A 20,870-nucleotide genomic window follows, 5' to 3' on the forward strand; every position below is an offset into this window, starting at 1 on the left:
TGTCTTCAAGGCTCATCCATCTTGTAGCACAGACCATTACTCTATTCCACAACCTCATCCCTTCCCCCCTTTTTGGGTACTCAATAAAAGTTTATAGAATAACTGCTGAATTAAAAGTTTTCCAGAACTAATATGTTCCTCACCTTAGCTCCTTGTTTGCTGAGGAATGTTTGTTGTTCATGACAACTTTCAAAATTAACAGTGTTTGACAAAATTACTAAGTTGCCTCATTGGTGGGAAAAATTGTTTTAACTGCTAACACCAGAGTTCTTCTTGGGAGCTCTTTCACTTTAGGAAAATACCTGTATGGGCCATTTGGGTTGGGACAGAGGAGACGCCAGGGTATGGTTTATATTATTACAATGAAGCACAATGCTGGGGGATGGGTTTGCATAAGAAGTTAGTGATTCAAGGATGGAGAGGGGCCTTTGCAATGTGGCAGAACTCTAGAACCTTCAAAGTAGGCATTAGGCAAATAGTTTCTTGCAGCAGTGTGGCCAGAGCCTTTAGAGAACATGGGTGCCTAATGTCTGGCTTTAAATTATTCACCTGTTGTGACAGAATTCATCTTTTTTTTCCTCTCCATTCCCTTCTCTCCCAGTCCTTGGCAAGCACTATTTTCTGTCTCTATGGATTTACAGATTCTGGACATTTCCTATAAATGGAATTGTATAATATGTGACCTTTTGTGTCTAGCTTCTTTCATTCAGTAGCTTCTTTCACTCAGCATGTTTTCAAGGGTCATCCACATTGGAGTGTGTGTTACTAGTACTTCATTCCTTTTTATAGCTAAATAATGCCTCGTGTATGGATACACCACAATTTGCTTATCCATTCACCTGTTGATGGACATTTAGCTTGTTTTATTCTATGAGTTTCTTGCAGGAAAGGGATAATATCTCTTAATCTCTGTTCATCCCATGACTGGCACACAGTAGGACTCAATGAACATTTGCCAGCCTGGCCCCATCTCCCATGAACTTGCGTGTTGGGGTAGGTTGAGAGGCTATGACTTCTAGTTGACCCATGAATGGGACCCAGGCAATTGGAAGCATCTCATCCCTGCCCCGTCCTTAGAACGTGCATTCTGTTTGCCTTCCCTGCTCCCAGAAGCTGTCCCAAGGACACAGCCTTGAGATAGTGAAGTGGTGTTGAAATCATCTGGACAGTATGCAGGACTGGATGCAGTTAAAGCCTCTATATAAACTTTTGAGACTTGGCAGCAAGTACAGAGAGCTTCTTGTCTTGTAGCACCCAAGACAGGCTTGAGTGTTAAGTTCTCTTAACTGCCACCTACCAATCTGCAGGGATCTGCTTTTTCTTCCGTCTCTCCCTGTGTACAGAGGCCAGTTTTCAAACCAACACTGGGACTGACCCATGGCCCCCATCCCTTTCCCAGAAGCCCTTCCAAGCCCTCTGGAGTAGCCCTGCCAGACGGAGCCCAGGGCAGGTCTCGAGTCATTGCTGAGTCACCGGCAGGAACACAGTGAACATTGGTCTCTTATCTCTAGGGGCCAAGCTTCTAATGGCTTCTATTAGAAAACTCTCTGGAAGCCTTCATGTAGCGATAAGGTATCTCCTGGGTAAAGGGCTTAATTTATGTCCCTCACGGAACGTGCTTGGGACTTTTGATAATGAATGCAAATGTGCAGGCTGAATTCCACTTTTGAGTTCTTTATGTTCTGACAAATTGCAGACCCCTGGGCACAGAATTCATCTTGGTGATATCAGCTCCCATGTGCTTTAAACATCTGTGTATGTGAAGAAAGAAAGCAGGACATGGCTGGACCCATGAGAGCCTGTTTCCAGTGATCTGATTCAGTTGCCTGAGCCTCTAAACTGATTTTGGGGGCCAGCAAATGAAAAGAGAGAGCAAATTTGGTTTAAATGAGGCCTTGAGTCCAAGTCCTTGAGGTCTTGAGAAACATAGAGATGTTCACACCCTGTGGCTCTGTCATCCCAGTCCTGGGAGTCTTTCTGTTTTAGTTTGGGTTTCCCCAGAAGCTCACCAAGCCAAGAATTCAAGAGCAAGCAATTTATTTGGGAGGGCATGCAGGAATTGGGGGCAGGGGAGGGGGGAGCACATCGCTTTATATGAATTGGTGTTTTCATTGGTCATAAATTGAATTGAATCTTTGCCCTCCATTCAACTAAAACGACAACATAGTGGGGCGCCTGGGTGGCTCAGTTGGTTAAGTGTCTGACTTCGGCTCAGGTCATGATCTCACGGTTCGTGGGTTCAAGTCCCTCGTCAGGCTCTGTGCTGACAGCTCAGAGCCTGGAGCCTGTTTCAGATTCTGTGTCTCCGTCTCTTTCTGCCCCTCCCCCACTCATGCTCTCTTTCTCAAAAATAAATAAACATTAAAAAGACAACCTAGCAAAAGAATTCTCATGGTTCCCTCACCCCAATGCATTTTCATTTCTTTGTGGTTCCTTGAAATTCTTCTTGCCATGGAGATAGATGTTTACCCAGACACCACCATAGCATGAGTGTAATTAGTTCGTATTACATTTCCCACTTAGTTTTAGATGCTAGGCCTTTTCCATGCTGCTAAAGGGCTTTGGAATTGGCATGGTGAAGGCTGTGCTTCCTTTCCCTGAATAGATATTTGCTAAACCATTCCCACAGTACTAGTTTGTGTGGTTTTTGTCAGCTCTTGGTTATGTGTTCAGTTTTGCAATTCAGTCAACACTGCTACGAACATCATCTTGCACTTAACATTTAGCCTGAGCTGACTTAACCTCCTGAAGGTTGCAGCAGGCATTATCACAGGCCCATCTTAACCACTCACATTTACCATGTAAGGCTTTTAAATGCAAGCACCTGTAATAACTCCTTGCCTTTCCCTGCACATGAGGGGCAGGATGGAAGTGCCTGGCAGTTCATGCCTCTAGGGAGAAACTCTCACCCTTGATTGGCCAGGCTTGGGGGGGGGGTCCATCACCCAGATTCCTCAAGATAACTCTAAAGGACACTTACACCATCCCACAGCCCAGCAGCCCAGCAGCCAGACTGAGCCTATGGTGGTAACAGCCTAGATAAATGCACTGTCAATGTCTTCCCTCCCTGTGTCACTTCCCCGTGCCCTTGCTGGCATTTCCTGGATTCGCCTCCCAAATAAATCACTGGCACTTCAATCCTCGTCTTGGCTTGTGCTTCTGGGAGACCCCAACCTTAGGTCTATCCCCAAGACTGGGAGGCCTGGACCCATAGGGCACAAACATCTTCATGATTCTTGCTTATGGGTTCAGCGTCTATTTAAACCGGATGGATTATCTTGGTTCTTCATGCTGCTGATCTCGCTTGAGGACTCCGGCTGCCAGATCAAATCCTGAGAAAAATGCTCACACAGCTGAACACTGCCTTGCCTACTTTCCTGACAATTTCAGTTCTGTACTTGGGGACCATCTCTGAGCAGTTAATAATGGCCTCAGTCATTGAGATGGCGGGTGGTATTCTCTTGTTTTTTTAGGCGTGTATGTAGTCTACATGGAGGTAGTCCTCCATGTTGTTCTCGAATGTTAAGCTGTTTGCTTCTACAAGGTGGCTGGTGAACTAGATCTTGACAGATTAGCCAGGAAGAAGGGGATGGGGTGGAGGTAGGGGTGGGGAGAGCCGGTAGAAGGGGTGTCTCAGGGAGGGGCCCTATAAAAGCAAATCCTTATTTCTTGTCAGTGCCCCAGAACCAGCATAAACTACGCCCCCCAGCATCATCCGCCCCTCTCGGGTCTGCCCCAGCTGTCACACCAGTCATGCGTGTGCTGTTTCTTTACAAAAGTGCCTCTTCTAATACCCTTGCCTGAACACCTGTATCCTTTTTTCAAGAATAGCTCAACTATGAACCTCTTCTCTGAAGCTGCCTCACGGTCTCCAGGAGTTAAATGCCATATCTTCCATGTCCTCCTAGGAGTTTAATCTGCTTCCATGTTAGCACTGTTTAGGAGGGTTTAGCCTTGAGAGAGAGAGAGAGAGAATAAGAGAGAAATTATGAGAAGAATCTGGCTATAAAATTAGTCTGTTGATAGCCTTTTAAATTTCTATTTTTATTTTTTAAGTTTTGTTTTGTTTTATTTTTTGAGAGAATGCAAGCATAAGCTTGGGACGGGGGTAAGAGAGAATCCCAAGCAGGATCCACGCTGTCAGCACAGAGCTGGACATAGGGCTAGAACTCATGAACTGTGAGATCATGATCTGAGCCGAAACCAAGAGTTGGACGCCTCACCAACTGAGCCATCCAGGCATCCCAAAGCCACAAATGCACAAACAGGTACTTGAACCCTGGACCCTCAGAGTAAAAGTCTGATGCTCTACCGACTGAGCTATTCTGGGCTTCAGTTTCTACTTTTAAATTGTTTTTGCTTAATGGCTATTGTGGGTTGACTTGTATCTTCCAAAAAGACATGTTGAAGTCCTAACCCTTGGTGCTTGAGGATGTGCCTTCTTGATGGAAATAAGGCCTTTGTGGATGTAATCAAGATGAAGGCATGCTGGGGGAAGGAGGGTCCAGACCCAGTGACTGGTGTCCTTTATAAGAAGGAAATCTGAACACAGAGACAAACAGACACACAGAGAGAAGTCCATGTGACAAGAGGCAGAGACTAGGGCCAGGGAACATCAAGGTGTGCTGGTAACCACTGGAAGTTAGAAGTAGCTAGGAAGGATTTTCCGGAGAGACTTCAGAAGGCACCTGGCTCTGTGGACACTTTGATTTTGGACTTCTGACATCCAGAACTGTGTAAGCTACCTAGGTTGTGGTATTTTTGTCATGGAAGCCCTAGCAAATCAATACAATGATGATGTAGCACAGTGAGGCCGTGTGTCATTCATTCATTCATTCTTTCATTCAATAAATATCTGTTGAGCACCTACTACATGCCAGACATTGTGCTAAACTCTGGATTTGAAACAGAAGAGTGACATGATCAGGCTTGCATTTCAGCCAGGTCACCTGGTGGCAGCAGGGAGGGTAGATTGTGGATAGGACTGGAGGCAGGGAGGCCATGAGGAGGCTACTCCCAAGAGGTGAGCAATAGTGAGGATGGTAGCTGGGGTTGGGAGGGGGGTGGCTGGAGGAAAGAGGAACAATCTGAAAGATTACTTAGGAAGCAGAAACCACAGTCTAGACTATAACCTGGTAGTTGTCATTTAAATTGAATTTTTGTGAAGCTTCACTGACCGGGCTCTGAGCACATCACGGTAGAAAATTAAAGTGTTCCCACTCCGGCGTTAGAAGGCACACCCCTTTCTCCCAGTAGTGCCCTCTGCATTTCACTCTGTCCCTTCTACCTCCCAAGCGTGGCATATTATTATAATAATTATTATTTGCTTTCCTCTCTTCCTCATTAGGCTGGGAGTTCATGGAGTCCAGGAGTTACAACTTCCCATCTCTCTGTCTCTAATACCAAACATGAGGCTAGTCTCTGCCTCTAGTAGAACTTTGTGGAATTAATGAATTCTCCTAAATGTTAATGGGGTGATTTGTGGTCTTCAGTTTCAGTGGTGAAGTGTGCCCTCCAAGAACCCTAGCACGGCTCTCCCTCCACTTCCTACATCCTGCTTTCTGGATGGGCCGTGGAGCTCACCACTGACCCTTCTCCCTTGGGAAGGCGGCTGCCACTGGTCCTGGGACTTTGTCCCCTGGAAACTCGCTATCGGAGATTTCCACTTTATCTACTCGGTTTTTCACCCTGGCTAATTAAAGGCACCATTTAGAAGCCAACTTAATTGGATGGGGTGCCTGGGTGGCTCAGTTAGTTAAGCATCGGACTTTGGCTCAGGTCATGATCTCATGGTTCGTGGGTTCGAGCCCCGCGTCGGGCTCTGTGCTGACAGCCAGCTCAGAGCCTGGAGCCTGTTTCAGTCTGTGACTCCCTCTCTCTCTGACCCTCCCCTGTTCACACTGTCTCTCTCTCTCTCTCTCTCTCAGAAATAAATAAAACATTACAAAAAAGTTAAAAAAAAAAAAGAAGCCAACTTAATTGAAAAGCTGCAGTGTAATGTAGATTTGATGACATTACCTCCAAAGGGGAAATATTAACTCACTTTAGACAGTAACTTTGTAATAGGAGATACAGAATTGGAAAATAAGGTTGTTGATTGGTTTTTCATTCTTTTATAGCACAAAAACTTTTCTTTCTTAATTCAGGTTTTGCTTCTTCACCTCATGACTGCTTTATGGATGCAACACATTCCATGGAGAAAGCGGCCTCAGGAAAGGTAGCCTCCTCTTCCTTGCTCCTTCCCTAAATTATACAGGAAGAGGACCCCACATTCAGATCTCCCACCTCTGCCACGTGCTGTGTGGCCTGTGGCCCCAGGACACAACCTCACTGAGCTTTGGTTGTTTCCTTGATTAAAAAAAAAGGGGGGGGGATTATAACAGTACCTGCCAGGGCTGTGCCAGAATTAGAAGGTAGGGCTTGTGCAAAATACAGGTGAGGGGGCGCACATCAGTGAATGCCTCTCCTTCTCCCTGTGGAAGCGGGGAGATGAAGCCTTCCTGCTTGCCCGCTGAGCACCTCAGACCCTCCAAAGGGCAGACCGTCTGTGCTTCTGTACCAAGTCCCGCACCCTCCGGAAGCGAATCCTCTCCCACAGGCTCTGCATCGCTGCTGGATGTAACGTGGCCAACTTGTGCCAACGTGTATGACTTGGGAGGAAGCCCAGGAGATACCTGACCTGACTTGGGGACGAGCCCTGCCAGACAGCACCTCCGTGGAGCCCCTAGGGCCCTCCTCTGGCTCTCTGCTTCGTCCTGTGTCCCTCTCAGCAACCCCAGCTCCAGGCCCCAAGCCTGTGAACATTCGCCTCGTCCCCCTCTCCCTCTCCCGCTTGCCCTTTTCCTCTGGCCCCGGCTCACCTCTCCTGCTTCTCTCCTACCACAGCCACCCCCCTGCCCATGATCTAGAGCTGTATGGGGTGGCCATGCTGTGTGGTCCCTCTGGGGCTGCACCCTTTCTGGGACCACTCTTCCCGGCTCCTCTACTTGGCCAGCTCCCAGCCATCCTCACGCTTCTGGCTCAGCGTCGCCGTTTTCATGAGACGTGGACAGCGCCTCTCTTTACCACGCCCCTTGGCCCTGGAGGGTCTTCCTGTGTCACCTGGGACGTGCCACTGCTCCCGCTGGGTGGGTGCCATTCCATATTTGAGAAACAGGTGAATGAATGAGTGAATGAGCACATACATGGGCCGATTTACATTGTTACCCTGTCATGCAGCCATAGCTGCCCCTGTCACCTCGGTCATATACATATGCCATCTTAGCAATCCTCCTGCTAGCTCAGCACTGTCAGTAGAACTTTCCCTGCTGGTGGGAGATGTTCTGTCTGCACTTACCAATATGGTAGCCACTAGCCACGTGTGTCTGTGGAGCCTTCGAAATGTGGTTAGGATGAGGGAGGAATTTAATTTCATTGTAATTAATTGATGTTTAGATTCATATAGCTCCATGCTGCCTGTGGCTACTGTACTGGGCGGCACAGCTAAGTGCTCACATTAATGCCTTCACTGGACATGGTCTCTTGACTGAGAGATCACTGTCTAGAGTATGAAGCCCAAATTCTTACATCCTCGCACGATCCAATCCCTGAACCACTTTCTACTCCCATCTGGGCGGTAGTGGAGACAAACCGTGATTCCAAGTACGGCCTCAGAGCTCCAGGGCACTGGCGAGTTGCTTAACTCCTCTGTATGTCACTTTTGACATCTGTAAAATGGGCTGAATACCCGTGCTCAGGGGTATTGTGAAGAGGACATGTGTTCCCCTGTCCCAAAGGCTCAGAAGAACATCTGGCATGTCGGGAGCTCTCAGTAAGTGGCACCTATAAAGATCATTAGGTCCCTGGCAGAGCCAGCCTGTCCTCCTCACTATCCCCCCACTAGAATAGTCCAGCTCCATGCCATCTTTCACAGTGGTCCTTCTCATTGCCTATCCAAACACATCCCACTCTCAGGGGCTCCACTGGGCACCCCTCCTCCAGGAAGCCACCTTTTCCAGCCTTCCCCAGCCTGAGCAAACTTTCCTTCCTTGGAATCCCATGATACTTCCTATCTGTGCCCCTGCTAGAGCAGCCGAGGGGGGCACCTAGCTGTTACTGTGTACGTGTCTTTGCAGCCAGACTAGAACACACTGAAGATCCTAGACTAGGTCACGGACGTCTATTCCCCTTCCAGTGACAGGCCAGAGATGTGTGCATCGTAACCGGCCAAAGCAATTAATATTTCTGATTATCAGATTGGCTGATCTTTCCAATTTTTCTCTCTTTCCCAGGAAAAGAAAGGCAAGGAACTATTCTGAACACCACGACAGATGTGATCGGAGTCTTTATAGTTTAAACTTTTGCAGCCACCTGATGGGACTGGTATTATAATTCCTATTTCAAGATCAGGGAACTAAGGGTCTGAGATTTTTTTTTTTAATTTTTTTTTAATGTTTTTATTTATTTCTAGGAGAGAGAGAGAGAGACAGCGTGAGCAGGGGAGCGTCAGAGAGAGAGGGAGTCACAGACTGAAACAGGCTCCAGGCTCTGAGCTGGCAGTCAGCACAGAGCCCGACGTGGGGCTCGAACCCACGAACCGCGAGATCATGACCTAAGCGAAAGTCGGACGCTCAACCGACTAAGCCACCCAGGCACCCCTAAGGGTCTGAGATTTAAGCAAGTGGCTCAGACACTCCACTGGTAAGCAGAGCTGCAGCTCCAATACAAACGGGTCTGTTGGGGATGTCAGGGCCAAAGATGGCCCAAAAAGGGACCACGCCATCCAGACACCGCATTCACGCCCTCACCCGTCCTTCCCCGCTGCGTCTTGGTGGGCTCTGGGACTTGTGCTCCCCAGTAGCAGTCCGTGAAGTGAGCCTATGCCAGTCGTGGGCTCACCCTTATAGGAGACCGGAAGCTTCTGCTCCCTTTCTCTTGGAACTCTCATTTAAATTTTTTTACTGTTTGTTTATTTTTGAGAGAGAGAGAGATACAAAATCCGAAGCTCCGGGCTCTGAGCTGTCAGCACAGAGACTGACATGGGGCTTGAACTCAGGAACTACAAGATCCTGACCTGAGCCGAAGTCGGATGCTTAACAAACTGAGCCACCCAGGCATCCCGAAACACTTAAAATATATTTTGTTATTTATTTTGGTGAGAGCACATGTCAGGGAGGGGCTGGAAGAGGGGATAGAGGATCTGAAGCAGGCTCTGTGCTTACAGGCTGACAGAAGTGAGCCTGATGCAGGGCTTGAACTCACAAACCATGAGATCATGACCTGAGCTGAAGTGAGGCACTCAACTGACTAAGCCACCCAGGCGCCTCTCTCTAGAAATCCTTTGTGGAAGCTTTTGCTGCCATGGGAGAAGTCCAGCTACCTGCCGGAGTGATCACATGGAGAGGGTCGAGGACAGACCCTGAGACCATGCGGAGAGTGAAAGAGGCCCAGACGCACCGCCCCNTGCAACCACCTAAGGAGCCCCAAGCGGTGGAAGCAGAAAAACTGCCCAGCAGAGCCCAATCCCTCCACAGGACTGAGCCCAGAGAGATCATGACTGTGGTGGTGGTCTGGTGCCACTGAGCTTTGGAGTGGTTTGTGATGCAGCAGGAGATGACCAAACTCTCGCATAAGATGAGCTGCTCTCGTCCACGCTCCACTCCCTTGCTCTCACGCACTGGCCAGTTTTCAGTCCATTTGAAGGCAGCAAATGTATTCTAAAAATGGTCTGTGGGACCCCCACTTTGGCTCTCATATCTACTTCTGTTCCTCAGTCAGCAACTTCACAAAGTGGGAAGCACTCCTGTGTCGTAGGAAGGGACTTGCACTGCCTAGTGCATGAATCAAGTTCCGTCACATCTCTGAGGCTGCTAATGGCTCCCTTGCAGGACTGCGTGGGAATTAAGTCACAAACCTGACCAGACACCTAGCATGGTACTTGACACATGTCAGGCATCCAGTGAATGGTGTTAATGAGAGGCTGGAGGACACAGACCCACGGGCGACAGGCCTCTTGCCCTGCTCTCCCCTTATCAGCAAAGGCCTAGAAAGTAGGGCCTCCATGGGTCCAGAGCACCACCAGAGCTCCTTGAGAAAGAGCAGCTGCTGCTTGTTATCTCTGTTTACAAAAAGGAAGGATGGAGGTTCAACTTGGAGGCCGTCCCATGAAACACGCAGGACCCCTTACCCCTTTGAGAAATATATGTCCTTTCGTATATTATATACAAAGACTCCACCTCCCAACAAAAAAGAACATCATGGGAGCGAAGAAGGCAGAGACTGAGCCTCATTAATCACCCCTGTAATGCCGGAACATGGCAACTAGTCAGCAGAAGTTCAAAGAAGGCACAGAATTATTTTCCTGCTTCAGTTGCTGCTGTGTTTCCAGCACGCAGTAGGTGCTTAGTAAATATGTGCTGTGTGAAAAAATGAATGTGAGAATGGATGAACGTTGTACTGTCTGTAGCCAACACTGCAGTTTATCCATCCCAAGCCGTTTCCTCCTTGTTCCTTTGCTGATGGAATCCTGGTGTGAATCTGGTAACAATGTGCTGCCCGGGAGGACTCCTGAGGGATTTAAGAACATCAGGGTACACCTGCTCCTCCTTGCCAGGAATTGGGCTATGGGTGGTCATGTGACACCACTGAGCCAATGAGACTAAGAGAAAAATATGCTCGGGGGATTCTGGGAAAGGTTTTCCTTAGCATAAAGGAAGAGAGCTGTGAGAAGGAAATGCCTCCTTGTCCACATCTTGTGTCTCTGTTTTGGCCCATTATTTTGGGAGGGTGTGATTCCTGGAGTGAAGGCAGCTGTTCATAAGCAAAACCGAGCAAGTGCATGGATGGCAAGCAAACCTTCTGAGAATGGCACAGGGTGCCTGGTGAGAGGGTCCAAGTGAACTTCCCGGCCACCCAGGACCCCCAGATGACTTGATGTTTGAGATAAATGCACATCTTTGGGGTTTCTGAAGACACTGTACTTCCAGCCAAAGCATTTTCTTTTAACTCCTTGAACCTCTGTGATATTATTATGGGCTGAATTGTGTCTGCCCCTCCCCCACCTCAAGATTCATATGTTGAAGCCTCAGCCCCTCACACTGTAATTGCTTGCAGGTAGAGCCTATTAGGCACGGTGATATTAAAATGGCCCTGCTCTACCCTGACGCGTCTCCTTCTACGAGGAATTTTGAACATACAACCAAGGATGTGCATGCCCAGACAGACAACCATGTGAGGACACGATGAGAAAAGACGGCCGTCGACACACCAGGCAGAGAGGCCTCAAGAAACCAGCACTGGTGACAGCTGGATCCTGGACTTCCAGCCTCCAGAACTGTAAGAAAACAAGCGTGTGTTCTTCAGGCCATCTAGCAGTACTTTGTTAGGGCAGCCCTAGAAAACTAATACCAAAAGAAAAGAAAAGAAAACTGATACAGATTGTCCATTGTTAGGATCAGTTTATTAACCGTGTTATCAAAAAATCCTGACCTCGCCATGTAATTGCCCCCAGGGTACAGAGCGTGAGTAGAGAAAGCTGGGCTTAGCTTCCTCACTATTAGAAGAACAAGGCAATGATATCGATCAAGACTCGCCCTCTCAAGTCTGCCACCAATGGACACATCCACCCATTGCTTCATTCAGCAAGAATCTAGCAAACATCCGTCGTGTGTGGAATGGTCACCGAGTGTATACTTTGGAGTTAGGCTTGCTGGGTCGGCTTCCTAATTGTCTCTGTGTGGCCTAAGGCAAAGCTGGTTCTTTCCTGACTTTTTGCATCTCTAGAACAAGGTTAAGAATACCCACCTCCTAGGATTATATAAAGTCAGGGCATGCTGGTGCACGAAGAGTGCTTGGCAAAGCACTTGACGCCGAGAACACACTGGGTGGGTAGCAGCCATTGCTTTGCTGGGTATACAAAATGACAAAAAAGGCACAGTCATGTTTCCCTCTCTATAATTTCAATGTCGTTCTCCCACAAACCCTGAGACGTAAGTATTGCCATCCTGTTTCAAAGAGTAAAGTGAGGTTCAGAGGGGACATGTGACAATAGTTTGGTTTTTTTTTTAACTTTTTTAATGTTTATTATTTTGAGAGAGTGACTATGAGCAGGAGAGGAGCAGAGAGAGAGAGAGAGACAGATTCCAAAGCAGGCTCCAGGCTCTGAGCTGTCAGTACAGAGCCCGATGCGGGGCTCGAACCCACGAACCATGAGATCATGGCCTGAGCCCAAGTCGGACGCTTAACCGACTGAGCCACCCAGGCGCCCCACCACAGTTACAGTTCTTAATCGCAGGGCTGGGATCCCAACAGGGTCTTCTGAGCCTTTTTTTTTTTTTTCTTGCACCAGAGTTGCTGCCTGGAATGCATTTTTTCCTGAGCCCATAGTTTATGCCAGAAATTCTCAATTAATCCCCATGAGGACACAGCATTCAGAACCTAAGAATAATAACCTGACATGGATACACATGTTTAGACCAGATGGGAGAATAAACTGGCAAGTTATGGGGCTTAATGGAAAATGTGGGTCAAAGGGAACTGCCTCCTGAGCGATTGGGGAAGAAGGGGTAATAACTGACTGGTAGCTGTTTGGGGCCAGGTGCTTTTGCTGTCCCCAGTACTTGGGGATCTTGGAGATTTTGATATCATCACACCCCCATTTTACAGTTAAGGAAATGGAGGTGAAAGCAGATTCCTAGAAAAAGGAAGAATCAATCTAGTATCAACTCAAACATGCAGCGTCTTCCCTTGGACCACAGCCCCTCAGCCCCTGCCGAGAATTAGAATCCTCTGAGACATTTGTAAAACGAGCGAGGGCTCGGCTTCCCTTAGAGATCCTGCATCAGTAGGTGTAGAGGGAGGCCAGGTGCTGGACCTGACCCGAGGGAGCTCCAGCCAGGGGTGGGCGTACAGCCAGACCAGGCAGCTGTCCCATCTGGGCCCCGAGATCCAGGAACTCGGTCTGGGCCCAGACCTGGCAAGAACTGCCCTCAGCGGCTGAGGGGAGGCGGGCACCACACTCTGCCTTCCTCTGCCCAGGGGGAAACAGCTGCTCTTTTAAGCAGTGGGAGTAGAGAGGAGTCCATTAATTCATCAACCAGCATCCTGGCCACTTGATTATGGATTTGGGGCAGTTGCATCACAGCAAGAGGCACAAATACAGGGGAACCCTGAAATCACATGCGAGCACCACTGAAATCACATTCGGGCATCATTTTGACACCAAGAAGTCGAACTGACGTGTTTTTTTTTAACCATTCCCCATTGTTCTTGAGTAGCGTTTTTGGCTCCCTATGTTTATTTAAGTGGGTAAACATTTTATGTTTACTTCTCAAAAAAAATAAAGTTGCTCTTTGCCTATGATTTTTTTAAGGAAGGGGCGGTTCAGGGACCTTTATGCCAGACAAAGCAAAAACTGACTCTGTGCAGAAGAAGGTCCTTCCACACACAGCAGGAATTCCTGTGATTCACATGCTCCCGGCTCCCTTAATCTCAGGCGTCTTGGGTCACTATCAGGACCTCTTCCTGTTGTGATCGTAAATCATCTCCACCTCCTGGGTTGGGGTATTTCAGACTGCATACCTACGCTGAATGCACACACTCGATTATCCCACCAATTTGAACCGAGAAAAAAAAATAGCTTTCCCTGCTTAAGCCAGAAGCAGAGCTGGAGAGGGGGTTGGGGATACAATTAAGATTGTCCAGGACTCCCAGCTGGGGAATTTGACCTTTGACCAAAGATAAATAACGCCAGTACGGCACAGAGAGAAACCAGACCCTTGTGGCCTCGGAGGGAAAGAGATGTAAGTGAAGGAAGCTGCAGGAGAGCAGAAAGGAAAGAAAAGGAGCTGCAGAGCAATTGCCTCAAACACAGTAGTGTCTGCTCACTCTCAGCATCACCCCTGCTCAGCGCCCCGTGCGATGGATATAATATTTGGCAGAAATAAGAAGGAGCAGCTAGAACCCGTGAAGGCCCAAGTGACAGGTGAGTGTTTTGCACAGACGACTGGCTCTTCTGATCTTGTACAGATATACACTCTTTTCTGTTTATGAAAGTAATATGTATTGTACATTATTTTTGGAAAATCTGGAAAGCAATAGAGGGAAATGATCCGTAGCCCAGACGTGTTCTCTGTGAACATCTAGGTGTGCTTTTATACACGGGGACTGTGCCCAAGGAGGAGGGAGCGGTTCTCCCTCTTTGCAGGAGCGACAGGGGAATTGGTCTGCAAAACGTGGCACATCACAAGCGTGTGATACGTTTGTGCAACTATGCACCTCCTAAGTTAATTTCATAGTGCAATGGGGTGTAGGTGAGCCCGGGCTCGTTCATGCTAGAGGACATGCAGAGCACACGGGATTCCCTCTCAGGCGCCCACGGTGTCATTTTGTCCTTAGACTTCCTGCAGAGCCATAGGCCAAACAGCACCTGAGTGGGGTCCGCCGTGAGGAAATTCCTTCAGCGGGCTCTGTGTCACGATTTCTTCATCGCTTATTTCTCTGGCCTTTTCTTCTGAGCTGCCCCAGACAGCCACGAGCAGCCCGGCTCAGGCCACACAAGTGTTTTCACCCTCAGATACACGGACTGGAGGTTTTCCACGAGTGAGAGTTTTTCTCTGTGAGGAAAGTCAGATTGTAGCTTTTCAACTCAGGGATGGCCTTGGCAGCCTTTTGAGAAAATAGCTTCTGTGTATGTTTTTCTCTGATTACCAAGGTCACGTATAAGCTGTGTGTGTGTTCCATGTATATGCACATATATAAAAAACTTGAAGTACAAACGAGAGTACAAACAGAGAAACCAGCTTTGTTTCCATCTCTCACGTGCTCTTAATACTGGAAAATTTTAAGTTTTTTTTTAAATTTTTTTAATGTTTTTTTAAAATTTATTTCTAGGAGAGAGAGAGAGAGAGACAGCGTGAGCAGGGGAGGGTCAGAGAGAGAGGGAGTCACAGACTGAACAGGCTCCAGGCTCTGAGCTGGCAGTCAGCACAGAGCCCGATGCGGGGCTCGAACCCACGAACCGTGAGATCATGACCTAAGCGAAAGTCGGACGCTTAACCGACTAAGCCACCCAGGCGCCCCTTAAGTTTTTAAAAGATCTAGATTATACAAAGATGGAGGTTTTTTTCCAAAAACAAAAGTATGTTTACTATTAATTTTTAATTAAAAATTGTGGGTTTTTTGTTTTTTTTATTATTTTTTGTGCCTTTATTTTATTTTGAGAGACAGAGACAGAGAGTGAACGGGGAGGGGTAGAGAAAGAGGGAGACAGAGAATCTGAATCAAGGTCCAGGCTCTGAGCTGTCAGCACAGAGCCTGACGTGAGGCTCAGACCCCTGGACTGTGAGATCATGACCCGAGTTGAAGTCGGACGCTTAACCGACTGAGCCACCCAGGCGCCCCTAATTAAAAATTGTTTTAAGTGTATCCACTTTGAGAGAGAGCACAGCAGAGTAGGGGGAGAGAGGGAGGGAGGGAAAGACAGAGAGAGGGAGAGGGAGGGAGGGAGAGAATCCGAAGCAGGCTCCACATTGTCGGCACAGAGCCTGATGTGGGACTCAAACTCACCAATCTTGAGGTTGTGCCCTGAGCTGAAATCAAGAGTTGGATGCTTAACTGAGCCACTCAGGAGCCCCTATTAATTTTTTTTTTTTTAAATGAGAGCCTATCCTTTTATACTCTGGGATCCCATGGACACATCGCCCATACGCCTTCTGTTTATTACGACTTGGAAATTTTGGAAAACCGTAATGGTAGGTACAGATCTGAATGGGTCCTCGATCTAGATTAGCTGTTCTCCCCACCTCCACCCTAGACCTGCCGCTCAGCATCACCTGGGCACCTGTTAGAATCATGAACTCCTGGGCCTACTCCACCCACTGAATCAGATCCTCTCAGGGTGGAGCCCAGGAGTCTGTTTCTACAAGCCCTCTGGCTGCTTCCAGGTGTGAGAACCACTGCTGTAAATCACACCTTGAGGGAAGCTGAGGACCAGAGAGGGGCTGCAACCTGCCCAAGGCCAAGTATCCAGTGGAGGACAGGCTCCTGACCCTCAGTCCAGACTTTGAGTCCTGGGTCAAGTCTAATCAGTTGGCTAGTGTCCATAGGCCAATGCCTAACAAAAGATTGTGCCTACGTGGCCACGTCTGCCCAGAGAAGCCATATCCAGGCTTCACATCGGGCTATGCATTATTGGCTCTGAAACCTCCTCGGCCAGTTACTTAAGAATTAACTGCCTCCGTTCTCTCTTCTCTCAAACAGGGTTGCTGCAAGGGCTATATGATTTAATGCACCTGCAGCCCAGTGCCTGGCATGTGGTGCTCAGTAAGTGCCCTCCTTCTGTGGAGGGCTTTCACTGTAGGCTCACACACCTCTCTCTGCCTTACCTTCTCCTCCTGCATCTGGGTCTCTGTGAGTAGCCCCACTACTCACTCCGTTGTCCAGGGCAGGAGACTCAGTGGCCCTTTGGGGTGTCCCCCCATATTCACTCAAACTCCTAGTCCTATCCATTCCAGGCCCTCCAACCCTCTGTTCTGTTGTTTCCCCCCATCCTTTCTCTCTCTCTGGTCTTGCCGCCTCCCCTGGGCTCCTGCTGCCGCACTCCATACCACAGTCAGAAATGACATTTGAAACCCCAAATCTGAGCGTATTCCATCAGTATGAGCTATCCAGAAGATGCAGATCCTTAGAGACAGGAGATAGATTGGTGGTTGTCAGGAGTACAGGGCTTTGTTTTGGGGTGATGGAATGTTCTAGAACTAGATGGTGATGGTTGCACAACACTGTGAATATATTAAAAACTCCTGAATTGTACACTTGAAGATGATGGATTTTGGGAGCACCTGGGTGGCTCAGTCGGTTAAGCATCTGAGGTTGCTTAACATCAGCTCAGGTTGTGATCTCGAGGTTCGTGAGTTCAAGCTCTCGGGCTCTGTGCTGACAGCTCAGAGCGTAGAGCCTCTTTGGATTCTGTGTCTCCCTCTCTCTCTGCCCTTCTTCCACTTGTGTGTGCTCTCGCTCGCTCTCTTGCTCTCTCTCTCTCAAAAATAAACATTACAAAAAATTTTAACATGGTGGATTTTCTGTTATGTGAATTTTATTTCAGTCAAAAAAAAACCAAAAAACAATGCACACACAAAAAACTGATCCTATGGTTCTCTGTTTTAACCTCCAAGCTGCCCCCATTCTTCTGAGCATCAAATCAAAGCCCTTAAGTTCTCATTGGCCTTTATCACCGGGCCCCTGCTTAACTCTCCAGCCTCAATACGTAGAGCATCCTCCCTCGAAAATTACTGTCCAGTCTTGCTAAATAACTGGCACATCAGCTGGTCTTTGAGCTGGTCTTTAATCTCTTGGTTCAGATTCCTCCAGAGAGAAGACTTCAGATGTAAGTAGTTTATCTGGGACATGATCTCAAGAAACATCGGGAGGGAAACCAGTAAAGGGGGCATTGTCAAGCCACTGGCCACCGTGAGCCATCAGAGCTGAACCCTCTGGACATAGTGTAAGGCATGCCTCATAGTGTCCCAACTGAGGGCAAGGAAGTTGTGGCATTTGATGCCCAACTCCCCATCCATCACTGGGTGACAGCCACTTCCAGGGGCATTAACTCCAAGGTGTTCCAGCTTGCCCAGCGTGTGGGCAGAGCAGCTCCTGCAGTGAAAACAAAGCCTTCTGGCAGAGAAGTCACAGAAAGCAGCCTTCAGGGAGAGGTTTGTGCCAGGAGGATGAGGGTGGGGCACCAACCACGTCCGTTCCAGCACCCTAGCTCTAGAGCAGAGCTGTGCAACAGAAATATAATGCACACCACATGGGAACTTAGGTTCTCTAATAGCTACGGTCAAAGAAGTAAAAAAAGAAACAGGTATAGTTAATTTTAATAGTATATCTTAACCTACCCAAAATATTATAAGTTCAGCATGTAATCTATATTTTTAAAATTGCTGATGAGGGGCGCCTGGGTGGCTCAGTTGGTTAAGTGTCCAACTTCGGCTCAGGTCATGATCTCACAGCTCCTGAGTTCAAGCTCTGTGTCAGGCTCTGTGCTGACAGCTCAGAGCCTGGAGCCTTCTTCAAATTCTGTGTTGTCTTCTCTCTCTCTGCTCCTTCCCTGGTTACACTCTGTCTCTCTCTCTCAAAAAAATCCTAAACTTTATTTAAAAGAAAAAAAATTAAATTGCTAATGAAATATTTTACATTTTGTTTTCACACTTAGCCTTTGAAGTCTGATGTGTATTTTATACTAACAGCACATCCCAGTTTGGACTAGCCAGGTTTCAGTGCCCATTGGCCGCCTGAGGCTGGTGGCTACCATATCAGATGGCACAGTTCCAGAATGTTCTTTCCTTGTGCCTTTTTGAGACAAATACCTACCTTCCCTCAAGACTCAGCCAGCGGCTCCTCCAGGAAGAACCCTCCCAGCCCTCACCCCACCTCGGGGTGAGGTTCTGTTCCACGTAGCACTCTTGTAGAGCCTGTGATGTTGCCTTTATCCCAGTGTGGTTTGGCCGTCTGTTCATCCGTCTGCTCTGTGGGTGGTGAGCATCTTGAGGACAGGGGTGACGTCTGTTCACCTTCATACCCTCAGTGCTAGCACAATGCAAACAACCAGTATATGGATGAATGGGTGCGGTGAGTGGTGACGGGACAATGGCCTCCATTCCTCTCCATGGCCATGTCTCGTAGCTTTCTGGTGGGGACAAGGAACCGGAAACAAAACTTTCTTTCTCTTAACAGGCAGGATTCCATCATGGCTGCAGGGCATCCTGCTTCGCAACGGGCCTGGAATGCACACAGTGGGGGAGACCAGATACAACCACTGGTTTGATGGCCTGGCCTTGCTCCACAGCTTCATGATTAGAGATGGTAAGGGGACCACATGGGTTTGCCATCGCTGATGAAAGACACCCACAAGTTGAGTAGCTGAAAACAGCACAGATGTGATCTTACAGATATGGAAGTCAGAAGTCAAAACTGGGCATTGGCAGGGCCACACTCCTTCTGGAGACTCCAGGGAGAGAGTCCATTTCCTTGCCTGTCCCCGCTTCTAGAGGCCACTTGCATTCCTCAGCTTGTGGCCCCAGTTCCATCTGCAAAGCAGGCAGCAGGCCATCTTGTGTGGTGCTCTCTCTCCCTCACTCCCCCCCACCCCACCCCCTGCTTCCAAAATCACATCTCCTCTGATCCTCAGGTCTGCCTCTTACAAGGACCTTTGTGATGGCATTGCACCCACCCAGATAATCCAAGATAACCTCCCTTCTCAAAATCCTTACTTTAATCACATTTACATTGCCCTGTAAGGTAACATAGTCACAGACTCCAAGGATTAGAACATGGACATCTTGGGGAGGCCATCATTGAGCCAACCATGAAGCACAAACCTCCCTGGAAAGGCGGCTAAGGTTCTCTTTCAAAGAGAGAGACCTGCAAAATAATGTGTGTCCTCAATAAGAAGGGCAAGAACAGGACAAGGTTGCTGGCTTTGGAATCGGACACGCCTCAATTAAAAATAGGAAGAGCATAGAGCTGAAAAGAACAGAGCTGAGTCTGTTGCTCACCAGGCAAGGCCAGTCGCTCAACTACAAGCTCAGTGGCTCTCCCCAGGGGCCGATAGAAATGGCTGGATAGGGTGGAATTCTGAGTTCAGGTGCCTGCTCGACAGGTGGATTGTAGGCTATTTGCTGTTGGCTGTGGCATCACAACAGCATGCTCTGGGTTCTTACAGATGTCCGAGATGGGTTGTGTGAGGCTTTCACAGGCTCAGGGTCACATGCTGAGCAAGTTCATGTCCAAGTGCTTCTTCAGCTTGGTGACATTTTTCTTGAACCCCCAGATTCCTAGCATGATAAACCGGTCACTTCACTCTCTAGGCCTTAGTTTCCTCCTCAGCATAAAGAGCTTGATGATTCCCTATGAAGAGCTGTCATGATCATTAGAGGTCCTGGGTATGTAGGGGCACCTAGGTGGCTCAGTCAGTTGAGCCTCCGACTTTGGCTCAGGTCATGATCTCATGGCTCGTGAGTTCAAGCCCTGTGTTGGGCTCTGTGCTGACAGGTCAGAGCCCGGAGCCTGCTTCAGATTCTGTCTTCCCTTCTCTCTGCCCCTCCTCTGCTCATCCTTTGTCTCTCTCTTTCTCTCAAAAATAAAATAACAAAAAAAATTAAAAAATTTAAAAAAATTAAAAGAAGTCATCCTGGGTGTCTAGCAAGGGCTAGACATGGTAGATACATGGTGATACATGGTAGGCACAGAATCAATTGAAAACCACCATCACTGTCACTGGGTTTGAATCCCATCTTCATCCTAGATAACATGCACCCAAGCTGTGTGACCTTGGCCAAGTTACTCAACCTGTCTCTCTATCTGCCCCCCTATCTATGAAATGGAGATATCAGCATAGAGTTGCTGTGGAAGTTAAAGGCATTAATATGTGTAAGGAGCATTGTATAGTGACTGGCACGTAACACATGCTCAGTAAGCATTACCATTATTTTGCTTAATTGCTATTTCTTTTAAGCCAGTTAGCAATTATTTTTTTGAGTGCAGACGCTATGCCAGTGGCTTGCTCCAAGATTTCACAAATAGAGACCCCATGTGTGAAAACCATGAGTTCTAAGTTTGCAAAAACAAACAGATTTTGCTGAGACTCAGCTACAGAGTGGATGGTTCCATATTTCTTGACAGCCCTAAGCCATAACAATCCTCTTTTCTAGACAGAAGTTACCAGATTCCTAGGGAAATAAAGGTGCATGAAAGATGAAGTACAGTGGCTTCCTTCCCATGAGGCCCTGCTTGGTGGACTGCCAGGTCCTTGTGGCCCATTTCAGCTGCTCACATTAGTGCTGCGTGGGAGATGTTCTTGTCCCCTCTTTGCAGGTGTGGAAATGGGAACTTCA

The 20,870-nt window shown here is 48.0% G+C and overlaps 1 protein-coding gene and 1 non-coding gene across 2 annotated transcripts in view; one reads left to right on the top strand and one right to left on the bottom strand.

The window, feature by feature from the left end:
- Positions 1-4,257: 4,257 nt before the first annotated feature.
- Positions 4,258-4,331, bottom strand: TRNAK-UUU (transfer RNA lysine (anticodon UUU)). Its single transcript has one exon. It is a non-coding gene; the product is annotated as a tRNA-Lys (tRNA).
- A 9,565-nt stretch (positions 4,332-13,896) lies between these two features.
- The window catches only part of BCO1 (beta-carotene oxygenase 1), a 39,228-nt gene continuing 32,254 nt past the window's right edge, over positions 13,897-20,870 (top strand). Inside the window, exons 1-2 of the mRNA XM_077754210.1 lie at positions 13,897-13,960; positions 18,712-18,840. Of these exons, the coding sequence (XP_077610336.1) occupies positions 13,897-13,960; positions 18,712-18,840 (193 nt within the window). The remainder of the gene's footprint in view (positions 13,961-18,711; positions 18,841-20,870) is intronic.

The sequence above is a fragment of the Crocuta crocuta genome, unplaced genomic scaffold (assembly GCF_008692635.1).
Source record: "Crocuta crocuta isolate KB4526 unplaced genomic scaffold, BGI_CrCroc_1.0 scaffold61, whole genome shotgun sequence".
Lineage (NCBI taxonomy): Eukaryota > Metazoa > Chordata > Mammalia > Carnivora > Hyaenidae > Crocuta > Crocuta crocuta.